The sequence below is a fragment of the Lynx rufus genome, unplaced genomic scaffold (assembly GCF_022079265.1).
Source record: "Lynx rufus isolate CCGP_SWC_20201006 ecotype Redwood Valley unplaced genomic scaffold, mLynRuf1.p SCAF_1, whole genome shotgun sequence".
Classification (NCBI taxonomy): Eukaryota; Metazoa; Chordata; class Mammalia; order Carnivora; family Felidae; genus Lynx; species Lynx rufus.
The window spans coordinates 4,156,669-4,174,258 of record NW_025814823.1 but is presented as its reverse complement, the minus strand read 5'-3'; the positions used below and the strand labels follow the sequence as shown (position 1 = coordinate 4,174,258).

Sequence of the window (17,590 nt, the reverse complement as noted above, 5' to 3'; positions counted from 1 at the left end):
CACAAGCTTCACGCAGGTAGGGCGCTCGGCCTCTGTACCTCAGCAACGCCTCGCTTCTCCCGAAGCCGCTTCACAAAAACCCGCGGAAATGAGTGAACACCTGTGATCCATATCTCTGTGATCACAAACGAGGATGAGCATCGCCATCTGATCACAGGCCACACGTGCTTCCTCTTTTGTGAACTGCCCGTCCGCTCGTTTGTCCACTTGTCCACATTTTCTTTTTCATCGATTTATAGGGAACGCTTCAGGGTCTGGCAACGCTAATCCTTTGTTAGTGTGCTTATTCACTTTATTTATAACCAGCACCTGTCACAGTGCACAGTGCGCAGCGGGCACGGATGGAGTCACGACCACGCGACAAATGTGTTCCGCTTCCCATCGGTGTGGGTTCACACTTGGGAGGGAACAAGGGAAAAGCCCGCTTAAAAATAATCCAGGGAGGCCTGGGTGGCTCAGTCGGGGTAAGCGTCTGACTTCCGCTCAGGGCATGATCTCATGGTTCGTGAGTTTGAGCCCTGCGTCGGGCTCTGTGCTGACAGCTCAGAGCCCGTTTCGGATCCTCTGTCCCCTCCCCCCCCCACCTCCTCTCTGCACCTCTCCTGCTTGTGCTTGCACTCTCTCTCTCTCAAAAATAAACAAACATTAAAAAAAAGCCTTAAAAAACTTAAGCCAGTAATTATGAGGCAGAGAAATCGTGCAACCTACCCTGGCAAGCAGTCCCCGCAGACGGCGTCGCTGGTGACAGAGCAGTTGGCCTTCTGGAAGCGGTTCACCACGGCGCACTCCAGGCACGGCTTGCATTTCTGAAAGCCCCAGTCCTCCTTGAACCGGTGCGGCCGGCAGGTCAGGCACCGGGCATCCTCCCCGTAGCCAAAGCCACATTCCTGCAGGGATTCACAAGCACCAGAACGCTATTCAGACGTCGCAAGCGTGAAAAAGACGGAAAAGACGGCGGGGATAAAAGGAAGAGCTGGTCTAATAACTACGGAGTGGGTTTTCCTGGACACAAAGGCAGCTCTTCCGGCAAGTTCAAATGTGTCTCCCGCTGCTAATCATCTCTCTTACTGCATTAAGTATTCTTAGTCATCCACTTTATTCAAGAAGCCATGAGCATTTGCATAAGAAAGGTCCTCCGGGACCCCCCGCTGCTGCATTATGGCCAGTTTATGGCAGAATTATGGCCCTTTCTTCTTCTTCTCCAATTAAGCCAGTCATGTGCATGTTCAGAAACTGAAGTCAGAGAAAAACTCAAGACGCTTATTCACTTATCAGGGCAGGAAATACGGACTCTGATAGCAATGGTGATAGCCTTTTTTTTTTTTCCATTTTTATTCATTTATTTATTTTTTACTATGAAATTTATTGTCAAACTGGTTTCCATACAACAACGGTGATATTTTCAAACCGAGGCTAACCGGGTAAGAAATTTCCTAAGCTGACGATCTGGAAGGTCTACCCAGAAGAGGGCACCTTGAAATGTTTAGCCGTTTATGGTTGTGTGATAGTAGGAAGGTTCCTCCCTATTTCTTAGAAGAATACGGAATTCTTGTTTGGATTCAACTGTGTGACACCAAAGGTCCAAGGATGAGCAGCACACATGGTTCATTTCCACAAGGTCCAGAACCAAATAAATCATAGCCTGCCGTGTAATGCAAATACGATGCAACAACACGAAGAATGGTGTAGACACGTGTTCACAATCGCTTTAAAAATAAGTTATAACACAGAATGAGAAGTACGTGTCCGTCCCTTACAAAAGCATTAATAATTAGTGTAATTATTATACTCAGTGACATTGAGTTGGTTAATAATAATCAATAACATCGATTGGGTTACTCGGTGCACATTATCTCATGAATTCGTACTTCTTCCCGATGAGGGAACCACCATCATTATTCCCATTTCATGAATGGGGGTAGGGAGCTTCCTAGAAGGTATGTACCTGAACCCAGGTGACATAGCTAATGTTAGAAGCAGGATTTGAACCTACCCAGTTGAATTCCGGAATCAGATTCCACACCACGACACTGTGGGATCTGTCGGGTACGCTCTCTCTCCGTCTGGAGAGCATACCGAGCAAGCCCACAAACACAGCTCAATGCAGCAGAGAAGAGCCTCACCAATATCTCTTGGCCCCCTCCCCTGTAAACTTTGGATGCAGAATGCAAATCCCCGCTCATTCAAAATGCCCATTTGCCTATAAAACTTACATGCCTAAAATCCTTGATCTGTAGTTACATGCACAGTCAGCTAAGCGGTATTTATCGGTCAAAAACAAAATCAAAACGAACACAAAGGGTAGTGTCCCTGTACTCAATAAGCTACTGAATAAAATATTCAGAATATTTTTGGCTAATAAACTCGTTCACGTCTTAGAGGAGCAGTACGTTCCTTCCTCATTTCAGTTACTCAGCTCGCCTTTCACATGTGAGCCCTGAACATGCACAACAAAGGGTAGGGGACCAAGAAAGCAGAAGGTCAACAACCTTCTTAATCCCTAGTGTCCTAAACCAAGGCACAGACAGAAGGAAAAAAAAAAAATCTGACTTGAAGAATGGATTCACTAGAGATTATCTTTGGGCGGGGGGGGGGGGGGGAGAGGGGGATAGTGAAATTATGAGGTGTTTTGAATTTTCGTAATTCTCTGATAATTTACTCTTTGGCAAAACGCATCTATGACTCTGGCAACCGGGAAAACAACAAAGATACGTATTCAAAAAGAATTTCTTGGGGGGTACACTAGGTCTTTGCAGGGAGGTCCCTGCTGGTTTTGGTGCTTTGTACGTGGGCGCTGTGCTTCTGTACGGGGGCAGAAGTGGGTTTTTGCCCAGTACGTTAGTTGCCGAGAGAGCCGAGTGCATCCCAAGGCCCTCTTTCAGTGTAGATGGGAGCCGCCCTGTCACAATCTTCCGGGATCAAAGGGTGGTAGGTGTGACATTTGGGTAGGGGCGTGGGGACCTCGCTGTCCACAGGTTCGGCACCTCCACGTCAAAGGTTCACGCAAGAGCCAAGTTTCAAAATCACACTTGGATCCAGGAGGCTGGGACTGGAAGGGTCTCGTATACAAGTTACAACCCAACAAAGAAAGAAAGGAAAAAGGAAGAGGGCAGAAGAGGCAAAACAAAGGGAAAGAGAAATGAGAAAGACAAGAAGGTGTCTTAGCTGGGAATACATGAAATGCCGTTTTTCCAGCGAGGCTGATATGGAAGAAAAAGTGTGTCTGACAATGGAGCCAAAGACACATGAGCTTGAAGGCCAACGCTGCCACCCGTCAGCTAAGCTATTTGGGGAACTCTGATCCTCAGTCGCTACATCTGCGAGAGGGGGTCAGTACTCGCTTGCCCTCCAGGGCTGTTTTGAGGAATAAAAGGGAAAAAAACATAGACAAGCTGTAAATTATAAATCGAACACAGAGTGAGCGCTCACCAGATAAATGATACCCTTTTACATTCTCTACGGCCCAACAAACCAACTGTTCTGATTTAACTATGATAAAGCCCCACTGGGGACCTTCAGGCTCCAGTGTTTTGCCGGGTTACCAGAAAGACCACTTTCCACCTAAATTATTTTCGTTGAATAAAATAGGTCTAAAACGGAATTATCCGTCTTTTAACAACGGTAAGTGGAATACAACTTAGCCGCACCTGCCTGGGTCAAGTGCGTGCGCTGGGTGGGCAGTTTGCGGTTTTAATTCCCCTGCCGGGCAGTGAACAATCATTCTTGCTCCTGCTCAGTATCTCTGCCTCCAGCAGTTCACTTCCTCTTCCATCCTGAGAAACGAACTAGACAGACAGCCAAGTGGATGCCAACTTGAAAGAACTACAAGTAGGTGTTTTGACGGGTCTCATCTCTTTTGAAAAACAACAAACACTTTTGAGTCCTGACTGGATTCCAGAGTTTATAATGGTACACGGGAACCGTTTTGACCCCGTGTTTCTGCCATACACCATTGTGTGTCATTTACATGTCGTTATACTTCATAGAATGAGGATTTCGTGGAGCTTTTTTTTTGGTCCATTCTAAAGATTTTATTTAAAAAAAATTTTTTTTTAATGCTTATTTATTTCTGAGACAGACAGAGACAGAACATGAATGGGGGAGGGGCAGAGAGAGAGGGAGACGCAGAATCCCAAGGAGGCTCCAGGCTCTGAGCTGTTGGCACAGAGCCCAACGCGGGGCTCGAACTCACAGACCGCGAGATCATGACCTGAGCCGAAGTCGGCCGCTCAACCTACTGAGCCACCCGGGCACCCCAAGATTTTATTTTTTAAGTAATCTCTACGCAGTGTGGGGCTTGAACTGATGAACCCAACATCAAGAGTCGCATGCCCCAGGGACTGAGCCAGCCAGGTGCTCCTTTCTAGTCCATTCTATATTGGACCAAATTACATATGAAAAAAAACAACAAAGCCAGGCTCCTAATGCATCATAATTTTGCCTTCATTGTCTGGATATTAATTTACTAGTTCTGCTTAGATTTTATATGTTTTAGTGGCAACAATAGTAATTTTGGAGTAGATTTAGGTGAGAGGTTGATCACAAAATAATACCTAAATGTACTGAACAGGTACAGTGAACCGTATAGTCTCCTAGGAACCTTTATACAGAGATTGATTATTTGAAGGAATTCAGTTTAAAATATATTTTCTCTAAAGTATTTGTCATTTTTTGAAAGACAACATTAAAACACCGACCTAATATTATTTTTAAACTTTTAAAACATGCTTGCACTTCATGATGGTCTAAGAAACTTATGAAGCGATCGTTCTGTATTTGAGAGGAATCTGAGAAACTTAACAGAAGACCATGGGGGAAGGGAAGGGGAAAAGCAGTTTCAAACAGAGAGGGAGGCAAACCCATAAGAGACTGAAATACAGAGAACAATCTGAGGGTTGATGGGGGGGCGGGGAAAATGGGTGACGGGCATTGAAGAGGGCACTGGTTGGGATGAGCACTGGGTGTTGGATGGAAGCGATGAATCATGGGAAGCTACTTCCGAAGCCAAGAGCACACTGTATACTCTGTATGTTAGCTAACTTGACAATAAATTATACTAAAAAAAAACAACAACCAGAAATCTTGAATTAACCATTGAATTAACCAGAAATTCAGAGAAGGTATTTCCGAGGAATTAAGTGATAGCATGGTGTCCATGGCAGCAATCGCTTTTAGAGCTAATTGTCTTATTTCTAAAGCACCATAAACACAGAGACCCTGCAATTATTTGAAATCCAGGCTATAAAGTAAACAGCATATAAACATTAAATTACCCCCCAATATAAATGTCTACTTTGATGTTTTTATTTCATTCAGTAAAAGTAGGTGGTTAAAATGCCTTGAAACCTTTCCCATTAAGTTCAATAAATAACTAGTGAGAGAAAAAGGAAAAAGGCCAAATGGCGTAGAGAATGGCCCCCCAGCCTCCCGCCCAGAGTAACACTGCTGAGAGAGCACTGAGACTGTGCCTTTCTAACCCTGTGTCCACTCCCCTAGGGCCAGTGACTGTTTCTGCTGTCTTTTCATCCCTTTTTATGCTGAAAAACTTCCACTGCACACAAGATTTGTATTAAAAAAAAAAAATCAAACAGTGCACCTTCCTTCCCATCCCTGGTCTCACGTCCCGTTCCCTCCACACAGGCAAACACTGCCACCAGCTTTTGGGAGAACCTCCCGGAAACATCCCAATGTCTTCCGCGTGCGCGCGCGTGTGTTTTTTTAAATTTTTTTTTTTAACGTTTATTTATTTTTGAGACAGAGAGAGATAGAGCATGAACGGGTGAGGGTCACAGACAGAGGGAGACACAGAATCGGAAACAGGCTCCAGGCTCCGAGCCATCAGCACAGAGCCCGACGCGGGGCTCGAACCCACGGACCGCGAGATCATGACCTGAGCCGAGGTCGGCCGCTTAACCGACCGAGCCACCCAGGCGCCCCCGCGCGCGCGTTTTAACACGCTGTACCCCAGCTAGTTTTTCAGTTTCCCCCCCTCGGTGCGTCTCGGAGAGCTCTCCGCGTCTGCATAGGGAGAGCCCGCCACGGTGCGGCTACAGCTGAATCCATTCCGCTGGAGCCCACTCACCCTGCACCCCAAGTGCCGGGACGGAGGGGGCAGCCGTGGGCGTCTGCTGTGGTACGCGGGCCCTGGTCAGTGGCCTAACTCCGCCGCGGATGACAACAGCATGCCATCTTTTGGGCCTTCCCTCCATTACTTTTGGGTAGAAAGGGGGCAACTCCCCTAGGCGTGCGGTTTTCCCCAGCATGCTAGTATACTGCCGCTGGGAAGGAAAGAAATGGTAGGAATGGGTTTGTGGTGAGGGAAAACAAAGAGTCCTCAGAAAAGAGAGTAAGCTGGCCGTGCTGACTGGGGTCCCGCTGAGCTTTCCGAGCAGCCTTCGCGGGCTCCTGGGAGCTGCCTTCCCAGTTAGGCCCCAACCCCGGGCCTTGTGCTCCAGAGCCCGTTGTCTGAGACTCCTGTGCCTGGTTAGCCAGAATCCCCTACCCTCCTATCTGCTCACCCTCCATACCTGGTCAAATTGCTTCCTGCCCCTCCACCCTCTGGCCACCCTGGCCTGCCTTCAGCAAGAATCCCGTTAGGTCTGCTTTAGCCACAATCCCCTTTCCCCTGATGTTTCCTCTTAGGAATTTTCCGTCCACTGCCCCCCACCTGGCCCCTTGGCTAAAATCCCCTCTTGTCCATGTTGTATTTGGAATTGAGCCCAGTTCCATACTGAGGCCTCTCTTTCCCTATTGCGATAGTTCCTGAGCGAAGTCTGTTTTTACGGCTTTCCCCTCTGTCCTGCTGTGGTTCTCTGAAACTTCCCAGGTCACAACTAGAGCTCTCCCTCTCACCATTTCCTTGGAAGGACTACATGTGTGTTTGGTGAGGGAGGATACGTGGGAGGGGACCGGGACAGGAGTGGGGGCGTTAGTCATCAGCCTGGGTGTCCACATTAGAGATGCGACTTTTATTTTTATGGAGCGCGGTCTGGCCATTCATATCAGTGGTAGAAATGCATTTAGCCTTTAACATAATCCTAGAGTCTTTAGTTTTGAAATTACGACTTGGTACCTTTGGAGAAATACTTACGATGTCCCTGAGTCCCTGGGGAACGTTTTTTATTAATGAGCTTGGAGGTGGGAAAATATACACATGAAGAATAACCCATTAAAAAAAAAACCATTGCAAATAAATAAATAAACAAATAAATAAAGCACAGCTATAGGAGTCCTACCTATTTCCCCAAATTCTACAATAAGAGAACAATCCCCAGTATCTGACGCCTCCCTCCACCACTCTCTCCCCAGAGCCTCTCAGAGTACGTGTTACTTATGAAGCTTCTTCGCTTGACCAAACTTCAGCCAGGATCCTTGACCCTCCTCTGGGCCCATCTGTGTACCTCCTTAAAAAATCCGCCTTAGCAAATGCTCTGCTCCGTCAGCTGCACCAGAACCACCCACCCTTAACATCTGCTCACGTTCCTCCTCCTCCGTTTGAAGCTCGGTCACCCTGGCTTATCGTCTCCAGCAGAGAATTGTTACATTTGCGTTGGCCAGGCCCCCCCTGCCCCCGGCTGCTTCCCCTCAGCGATCTTCTACCCGCTGCCCCTTGCTCCTTGGCGATCCATTCCCGTGAGCTCATGCCGCATGGGGACGGAGCCCCCTGGCTCCCCCCTCCACTGTAAGATCCCACTGGGGCCGTCCCCCTCCATCCCTAAAGCCTGCCTTGCCATCCTTAAAAAGTGCCATGGAATACCTTCTTCTTTAACAACGCATACCAGGCCGGTGAGTAACACAGCAATGTTTGCTGACCAAACAATGGATGAACGAGTATGGCTGAAGGCACCATTTCCTAAGTTGTTGTTGTTTCATTAGTAGTATCATTATTGCTTTATTGTAGGCAGCGCTAGCCTCCAGAGGCCACGGCAGTGTCCCACGTGGTAAGGCCACGTAGACGGTGTGGGCTGGTGCAGGTGGGCGGCGTGGGGTGTGTGTGTGTGTGTGTGTGTGTGTGTGTGTGTGTGTGAGCGGCTTCCTTATCTTGGTTCCAAGGCAGGAGAAGGGCTGCGTCCAGCTGGGCCATTTCCACCCAAGCTGGCAGCAGCGGGAGCTCTGACACCCTGCCCAATATTTTTAAGCCACATTTGGTGGCTTTCCAGTGGCAAAACGACTCAGAGTAAACAGTCCTCAAATCCCCTTCTCTCTCTTCGCCCTCTGCAAATTCAACACTTAGCAAAAACACAAGTGGATCCCACCTACACACTCCAGGAGCGGCTCCCCAGACCAGAGGGGAGACGCTCACAGACCATCGACTGGCCAGGAAGCACATTTGGGGGGCCTCGGGTCGAAAGCACTATTCACTTGGAAAGCAAGCCAGTAAGTTATTAACTTTGGTTCTTTGAACTTTAAAAGCTCAAATCTGGACCGAGAAGAAGTTATTCGTAGAGAAAGTCTAGCGCATGCAAATGGATATGACAAATTAGATTTATGTGCCTGGTATTTAGAAATCAGCTTTTTAATTTCCTTTAATAAAACAACACCAGAGACAGTTCCCGCCCCCCCCCACCTCCACCAACTTCCAGTTTATGAAAATCTGTAACTGAGTTTTTTAAAGAAAAATTACAAGCTAGAGCTTGCTAATATCTGCCAAACACCGCTGGGCTCGATTAGGTATAATTAAACAGAAATAAAGTGAGCAACACTGTAATTAAATGGCAGAAATGAATCTTTTTCATGCTTGCAAATTACTTTAATTTTTTTTGTGTGCATGTGTGACTTTCTTCATGGGGATGAAAACAGCTTTCCAAAAAGTAGATGTCTTCAAAACTCGGAAGCCAGGCACGCACCCGTGGGGAGCAAAGTGTGTTGTTGTTTACGAGAATTAATTTTTTCACATTAGCAAAAGTCCTCCCAATAATTGGTTAGAAAAGCTTCCTTTGAAAACCGTGCCAGAAGCTTGAAGACTATTTCAAGTGGTTCATGCAAAAACTAGTTTCCTGGTTTACTGCTGGGAGGCGATCATGTTAAAAGCACATTGTTGGCAATAATACTCGGTGAGGAGGAGGGGCTGTGGCCGCGCAGATTCTAGACGGTAAGAAGTAAAAGGCTAATGTGGTCACTCGGGGAAAACAAAAGTCATCCTCTCCCACATATCGCCAAGCTGCTTATTTTCGTGAGCCGCAAGGCCAGCCGTGTAGCTCTCCTGTGCACATTCGTGGCTCCAAACGTCCAGCATGCACCGCTTATGGAGCTATGAAAACAACAGTTTGTATTTTTTTGCCTCAGAAATAGGAAGAAGGCATTATCAATTCTCTTCCTCATAAACTTTTGAAACCTAAGCCCCGTCACGGAAGAGGAAGTGACTATGGTTCCATGGGAGAGCGTCCTCAAAGCCGACCCCGCTTGGCTCCATGGCCTGTCCTACACTTTCCCAAAGACACAGAAAGACGACCCACGAGCCTGCATGACTAAAAAGAACTTGACTGAGTAGCCGGGATGCTTGGGCCTTTCAGGGAAAGAACTGGAAACCAAAAGAGCTAAGGCCGGAAGACAGCTCAGAAGGCACAAGAGGGGGACACAGAGGGCACCACCCGGTGTGAAGAGCCGCACCCAGGACGCCCATGTGGCCGGACCAAACAGAAGCAGCAGCAGGTGGGTGTTTGGAGAGCGGTGGCCGGGCCCAGGGCTGCTCAGACGAGGAAGGGGAGGAAGAAGGCTGACCAGGAAGGCAGCTCCTGGAATGCACAAGCATGAGGTCAACATGATTTGGAGATCCCTTTGTTTTAGAAGTCGGTCCTGGGCCAGAATTTTGGCAGGAATGTTCACCACTCTAGAGCTGCAGTGTCTAATACGACAGCCACAACTGCATGTGGCAAAACTCAAATTTAATCAATTACAACGCAATAAAATGTAAAACCCAGTGCTTCCGGTGACACAAGCCACCTTTCAGGTGTTCATGAATACATTTCAAGTGGCTAGTAACCCCCGTGTTGGCCAGTGGAGACACAGACCATTCCGTCATCGCAGCGAATTCGACCGTAGCACCGTACTCGAGCATTATTCAAAATGAGAAAAAGATCATTACTCCCATGTGACCCCACCGCCTTCTCCCAGCACATCACTTACTAACGGTGACAATGGACTGATCCACTAACCATCTCTGTGTCTGTTTCCTCATCTATAAGACAGGAGGCGTTATATCCCCTATTTAAGACATACGTTAAAAGGACTCCAGTAGTTAATATATAAATATCACATAGAACCTGGCTCATTATAATAAACGTTAGCTAATACCTATTGGTTGCATGATATGTATTGCAGAATAACAACTAAAAGCATATTTGAGAGGCAGTGCATATTTGTTACAAGAAATCCTTTTCATGCACATAACCCAAAGTATCCTGGGTGAAAGGTTAAACTAGGTAATCATTTAAAAAGTGGCTAATTGGGGGCATCTGGTTTCAGTTCAGGTCATGATCTCGTGGTTTGTGAGTTTCAGCCCCACGTTGGGCTCCGCATGGAGCCTGCTTGGGATTCTCATTCTCTCTCTCTCTCTCTCTCTCTCTCTCTCTCTCTCTCTCCCCCCCGTCCCCCCCCTCAAAATATATAAACTTAAAAAAAAGTGGGTAGCAAAGGGAAAGGTCTCAATCTAAACAAGCAACAATAGTTATTATTGAGCCTGGAGCTTCTGTGCAGACTTCTTACTATCTAATAATTGAAAGGAAGTGAAAAGAGGTCGGAGGAACCACTGACCACACATGACAGGTGTACCAAAAAGCATACTGTCTCCAGGAATGCTATTCCGGTAACTTCCCCCAAACCCAACTACATGTTTTAAATGGCAGAGACCTGACAATGGGAAAGTCAGCCCAGGCATCTTGAGGAAAACAAAAAACAAACCAGAATTGAATGCATTCCAAAGAAAATAATCATTAGGAGTAATAAAGCCACAGGTGGAAATATTAACTCTACCTGCTTACCCAGAGTATTTCCAGGCTTCAGGTTTAAGACATAAACACGTTTATAACTTGAAGAACCTCATGACCCAGTCTTTTGGTATTTTGGGTAGAGACAAATGATATTAGAAAATGGACATCAAGTTTAAGTTATGTTTACTACAGCAAAACAATTAACTTAATAATGTTAGAATAATAGTTATTTGAAAGCTTTCCTGTCTGGTAAAAATGCACTTTTTCTTTTACCCTTAATGTAAAGAAAACTTTAGTTGTGATTATCAGTAATTTGATTCAGCTTTTCTACTTTTTAATAACTCACTTTAAAATATTTACTGTTTACTGGGCATTCAAAATTTCAAGCACCACAGGTAACCAAAATTTCAACCCTCAGTTAAAAAGCTAAGGATTATTGAACTTAGTCATCTCATTACAGATTAACAGGTATCCAAACTTATATTTCGTGAAAGAAGTAAAAAACAATTCAATTATTTATAAATATTTCACTATTTTTTTTTAAAAAAAGCTTACTCTTAGCCAGAAATGTAAAACTTGGACATCATGACTAACCTGTTGAATATATTTGCTAATTTAAGTGATTTATCTGATTTTAATATACTCAGAACTTAATTTTTTTCCTCTGAAAGATGTATGTTACTACAGAAGACCTAATCAGGGCAGCCCGGAAAGAAGAAACTGTAAAATCATGAATGGACAGTTTAGAAACTTCTGGCTCCAAGGTGATTGCTTATTAAAAACTCAAGCTCTTTGTCTTGATTAGTTAACTAGGAAACAAATATATATACTTCCAATGACGTGTTTGACTCCTTTGCTCCCTTAGGCCATAAGCAAGGCTAAGTTGGGAACTTTATTTACTAGGAGCTAAAACCAAGATAAGACACTTGGCAAAATACATAATTTAAAACACACACACACACACACACACACACACACACACACACATTCATTAACTTTTATAATACAAGATTTAAGTGTCACTTTTTCTCCCCAAAACTATCTGAGGTTGACTGACTTGCTCACTCATTTAGCAAAGGTATACTCTGCCTGCTAGGAGCTAAGCAGGGGTGGAAGCCAAGGTCAGCTCCAGACGCCTACCCTCAAGGTGGACACACCAGGCTGTGCAGGGACATGGCGTATACATTTGTAACATTTGTGCACCCGCGTGGGTCTTACCCTAAGTTTTCAGTGACATATTGCCTTTAGTTTTATTCTTTCTCACTCAGTTTGTCCTGGTCTTTTTTAAATGAAGAAAATGATAGTAAATAGTGAAACAGAAATATTAACAAATACACTAAGTAATAAAGGCAGAACTAGTCAGATGGCTTCCCTTTGGTTGATTCCAGTGTCAGAGGGTTAAACGCCTATTTCAACACTTGGGGGAAATTACTACCTAGAGAAAAACATTTCCTCTGGAAATCCACGAAAAATTACGAAATAGAAAAACTATCACCAGATCATCTCAGTAGATGGATTATTAAAAAAAAAAATCAGAGTTGATAGGACCTTCATCCTATTTTTTCAATTAGAAAGTTAGGTGTTTTTAAATAAAAATTTTTAATAAAACAGCTTAGATAAAAATGCTAAAGGGGCACCTGGGTGGCTCAGTCGGTTAAGCGTCCGACTTCGGCTCGGGTCATGATCTCACGGTTCATGAGTTCAAGCCTCACGTCGGGCTCTGTGCTGAGAGCTCAGAGCCTGGAGCCTGCTTCGGATTCTGTGTCTTCTCTCTCTGCCCCTCCCCCATTCATGCTCGCACACGCTTTCTCTCTCTATCTCAAAATAAATAAACATTTAAAAAGTTTTTTTTAAATACTAAATAAAAAAAAATTTAGAACTCATAGAACCTTCATCGTCTGGTCTGATTCCCCAGAAATTACTTGGAGGTTATATTTTCTAAATTCAAAGGATGAAGGAAAGGAAGCATTCTCTCGAAAATGTTTTATACGTCTCTCAGCATCTGTGACATTTCACTCAGATTTGCACAGAGATTTGGGAAAAGAAGAACTTTTGAGGGGTAGCAACTTCATCATCTACTTTCCTCTCGGGCACTGCCTGCATTTGTAACTACGTTATGCACTGATCCCAGACCTTCAGTCGGCTCCAAAGAATCCCTGTCTGCCCAACACAACAAAACCCACCTGAAAATGCACCTTACTACAATCAACAGAGACTGAAAAATACCAGCGGTGGAAATGCTACAGTCAACATAACACAGGATCCGAAGGTCGGCCAGCTTCAATCCAAATGTAAAAGCCCTGGGTACTAAAAGGCACCACTCACTTAACACAACAAGCAGAGGAAAGCCATCCACCGGGAATCAGTTGGGGAACGCATGACACTTTGTTTCCTGCTGGTTGTAGATCATTGGTCAAAACTCTATGCGTGACAAGACTCCACATTAAAGGAGGGCAGTCTGTAGGGGAAAAGGACTTCTCTTTGGAACGTCACTCTAAGTAAAAAGAAAAACCTTTTGTTCCTTTTCTGCGAGGAAGACTGATGATTTAGAACAAAATGAGATACCGATTATCCACAACTAGTAACATCTTCAAAAGGTCAGAAAATAAAGCAAATGGATGTTTAGCTCCAAACATGCCCATAAAAGAGGAAGTCAGTGAGAACATCCACGATTCTGAAATATGTTTCTTAACACACAGTGGTCAAGATGAATATATTTAAAACGATCTTGGGAGTAACATACACCCAACATGGGGAGACTAACAATCATGCACGTTGTCAAAAGAATGTGAAAAACCCTGGTTTGGAAAGTAACTGCTACCATGGGACGTGGTTACTGTAGGTGCTACTTTTGGACCAGCAATGGGAATATTCATTTTAAGAAAAAGAAGGTCCAGTAAGAGAAGGTATCACTAGCATTTTCTCTTATCACTCCTTTCTTTTTAAATCTTTAGTAAACATTGATTCTTTTTAATTAATGCAAATACACCTTAATCATTCTATTCTTTCAACGAAATACGATAACACAAATTACATAAAACGTGTATTAAATTCTAATTATTGGAACCTACTTCCTTTATCTCAGTAAGACATATGAATCAAAGGTATTGGAAAGAGAACTGTGCAATCTTTGGCTAAAGTAACATAGGGACGGGCGCCTGGGTGGTTCAGTCAGGTAAGCATCTGACTCTGGATTTCGGCTCAGGTCATGATCTCACGATTTGTGAGACTGAGCCCCGAGTCGGGCTCTGTGCTGACATCACGGAGCCTCCTTGGGATTCTCTCTCTCCCTCTTTCTCTCTGCCCCTCCCCTGCTCATCAGCTCTTTCTCAAAATAAATAAACTGAAAATAAAAGTAAATGTTTATTTATTTTTGAGAGAGAGAGAGAGACAGAGTGTGAGCCAGGGAGGGGCAGAGAGAGGAGGAGACACAGAATCTGAAGCAGCCTCCAGGCTCTGAGCCATCAGCACAGAGCCCAATGCGGGGCTTGAACTCACTAACCGCGAGATCATGACCTGAGCCGAAGTCGGACGATTAACCCACTGAGCCACCAGACGCACCCCCACCCAAAAATTAAAAAAAGAAAGTAACCTAATGATCCAAGAATTATCTCATGGTGTCAAATCTTCACTAGTAATTAACTAAAAGAATCTAGCCAGAAAGAATGTATTTTAAAAACACAGATCTACCCCTTCTCCATGCATCCGATACCTACCTTAGACAGCTCCATGCCTGGCCCACACTGCTTGCAGAGAACGCAATTTCCAGACCCATCCCTGTATTCTTGTTGTCGACAGTCTCCTGTTTCGCAAATCACTCTACATACCTGAAAAAAAAAAAGTTTCCCAAACGTTGTATTTTTTTATTTTTGAGAGAGAGAGAAAGAGAGAGAGAGACAGAGGGTGAGCGGGAGATGGGGAGAGAGAGGGAGACACAGAATCGGAAGCAGGCTCCAGGCTCTGAACTGTTGGCACAGAGCCCGATGCAAGGCTCAAACCTACAGATCGTGAGACCATGACCTGAGCTGAAGTCGGACACCTGAGTCACCCAGGTGCCTCCCAAAAACGTTATTTTAAAGTAAGTTCATTACATTTTTTTTTTTTTGCAAGAAAGCAGCAACATTATCAGTGTTGTTCATATAAGCACTGAATGTCAATGTTAATGTGGAGTGAGGCCGATTTAATTTTCACTTTAGGAAGAAAAATCACTTTCTGAACAAGTCAGTGGATAAATAAATCAATAAACCTGATTCTCCTCTGTATTCCCTGAATGAGGTCTTTTTTTTTTTTTTTTAAATGAACGGCCTATTCCCTTTTCTAAGTAAGAAGCACTGGGCAAGCAGACTGTTGCTCTGTAGAATGCCTGTCACACACAGGGGTAGCGGAAATTGTTTTTGATGGTTGTAATAATGAGCCATCATTTAGTACAAACTGCCTCCACCTTGACACGAGAGTGTCTACAATGATGTCCTGCAAACTAATCGAATAAAATCAAAGCCTGAATCTCTTGAGCAGGCAGGAGGGGAGGATTCAAGGCGGAGTTCAGCGCTAGAAAATGATCTGGGGCTAAAGGCCTAATAATATCTTCCCGCCTCTCTTAACTCCCCTTGACTACCCATCTTAGGGAGTCTGATTTTATTTAAGAGAGGTACGAGACTCCATTCCACCACAAAGAGACTGCAATGGCTTTGCGAAAGAAATTCCACGACCTCCCTCCTAGACCAGTCATTCGAACGTTTAACAGCCCCAGCTGAAAGAAAGGAAATTTTCCTTGCCGTACCTGAACCTCAGAATCCAATGTGACCCATTTCCCCTTACTTTGTCTTTCAAGAAGACTTCAGGTACCGTCTTCAGGGTAAATAAGTCTTTTCACATTTGCAGGTGATGATCCTATCTCCAGATTTAATGAATTTCAATTCTTGTGAACATCTTATAGGTCTCTGCGTCAAGTTTTCAAACATTAAAACTCTCCAACTGTCTTTAATCCTTTTTGGGAAGGGGCGCCTGGGTGGCGCAGTCGGTTAAGTGTCCGACTTCAGCCAGGTCACGATCTCGCGGTCCGTGAGTTCGAGCCCCGCGTCAGGCTCTGGGCTGATGGCTCAGAGCCTGGAGCCTGTTTCCGATTCTGTGTCTCCCTCTCTCTCTGCCCCTCCCCCGCTCATGCTCTGTCTCTGTCTGTCCCAAAAATAAATAAAAACGTTGGAAAAAAAAAAAAAATTTAATCCTTTTTGGGACCAAGAACGATATAAGTAACCATATAAAAATAACAGCTCTTTTGAAAGTCAATTCTAGTGTCTTCACACACACACCATGGAAGTCACGAACTCCAATTAGAATCTGGTCTCAGGGGCACCTGGGTGGCGCAGTCGGTTAAGCGTCCGACTTCAGCCAGGTCACGATCTCGCGGTCCGTGAGTTCGAGCCCCGCGTCAGGCTCTGGGCTGATGGCTCGGAGCCTGGAGCCTGTTTCTGATTCTGTGTATCCCTCTCTCTCTGCCCCTCCCCCGTTCATGCTCTGTCTCTCTCTGTCCCAAAAATAAATAAACGTTGAAAAAAAAAAAATTTTAAGAATCTGGTCTCGTCAGGGTCTAGGGTGTATTGTAGAGGCATCTGCCTATAAACCCAAGGGAGCACCATTGTCATTGGTTATAAGTTATGCTGTGATTTTATTGCTTCATCTAAATGTAGTAAAATAATTTTAGGGGCGCCTGGGTAGCTCAGGTTGTTAAGTGTCCGACTCTTGGTTTCGGCTCAGGTCATGATCTCACGGTTCTGTGAATTCGAGCCCCTCCTGGGGTTCCTCCGTGCTGACAGTGCATACACAGGCTGCTTGGGATTCTCTGTCCCCTCCCCGACTCATGCTGTCTCTGTCTCAAAATAAATAAATAAACTTAAAAGAAGAAAATAATTGTAACCATCAGCACAAATGTCAAGACTCGGCAGCAATCTTTGCTTCTTAATTACATGCGACGTTGATAAAACACAATTTGAAGGAAAAATTGAAAAGATGGAACTGGAAAAACAAAACAGTTTCAATACGATTTATAGCGATTGTTTCCCACATTCTTATGAAAGTAAAGACTTGACTTACCAAATAGGCCAGTAAAACTACAACAGTGCGGAATGCCCTCTCTTGTCCCAGGTGCGCTTTGAAAGTCATGGCTCCCTTTTGTTGAAGAGTTTTCTAAAAGACAAGAAGATCTAGTTAACCGGAATAACACTGGTCACCGTGTTCTTGTATTTACTCTAGAATGTTTACCGTTAATAGATATACTAGGTAATACTATTTATGTTTTAAAGGAAATCGCTCTGTAAAAGATACACAGACAAACAATAGGTAAGCCTTTAACAATTTCGGTTGGGAGAATGAAAGCTTTGTCCTTCTGAAATTGGTCCAAAATTCTTTCTGACTCCGAATTCCTGGGCTATCCATGACTTTATTTTCTTCTTTTTTTAAAAAAGATCTTATTTTTTGAAGTAGTCTTTACATCCAATGTGGGGTTCGCGTTTAAAACCCCAAGATCAAGAGCCACGTGCTCTACTGACTGAGCCAACCGGGAGCCCCCACACATGCCTTTATTTTCTACCCAGGCCTCGACAGTGTCTAAACTACTCCACCCAGCAGAGAGGTATATTCAAACAGCGACTATATAAACCTCCATG

At 44.6% G+C, this 17,590-nt stretch overlaps 1 protein-coding gene across 3 annotated transcripts in view; it reads right to left on the bottom strand.

Annotated features, from left to right (window-relative positions):
• Positions 1–17,590, bottom strand: part of TNFRSF19 (TNF receptor superfamily member 19) — an 84,550-nt gene that overhangs the window by 56,533 nt on the left and 10,427 nt on the right. For all 3 annotated transcript variants that reach the window (XM_047077794.1, XM_047077785.1, XM_047077801.1), the window contains exons 2-4: positions 17,019–17,111; positions 14,645–14,755; positions 709–887 (exon numbers count right to left, since the gene is read on the bottom strand). In XM_047077794.1, coding sequence (XP_046933750.1) covers positions 709–887; positions 14,645–14,755; positions 17,019–17,111 — 383 coding nt within the window. The remainder of the gene's footprint in view (positions 1–708; positions 888–14,644; positions 14,756–17,018; positions 17,112–17,590) is intronic.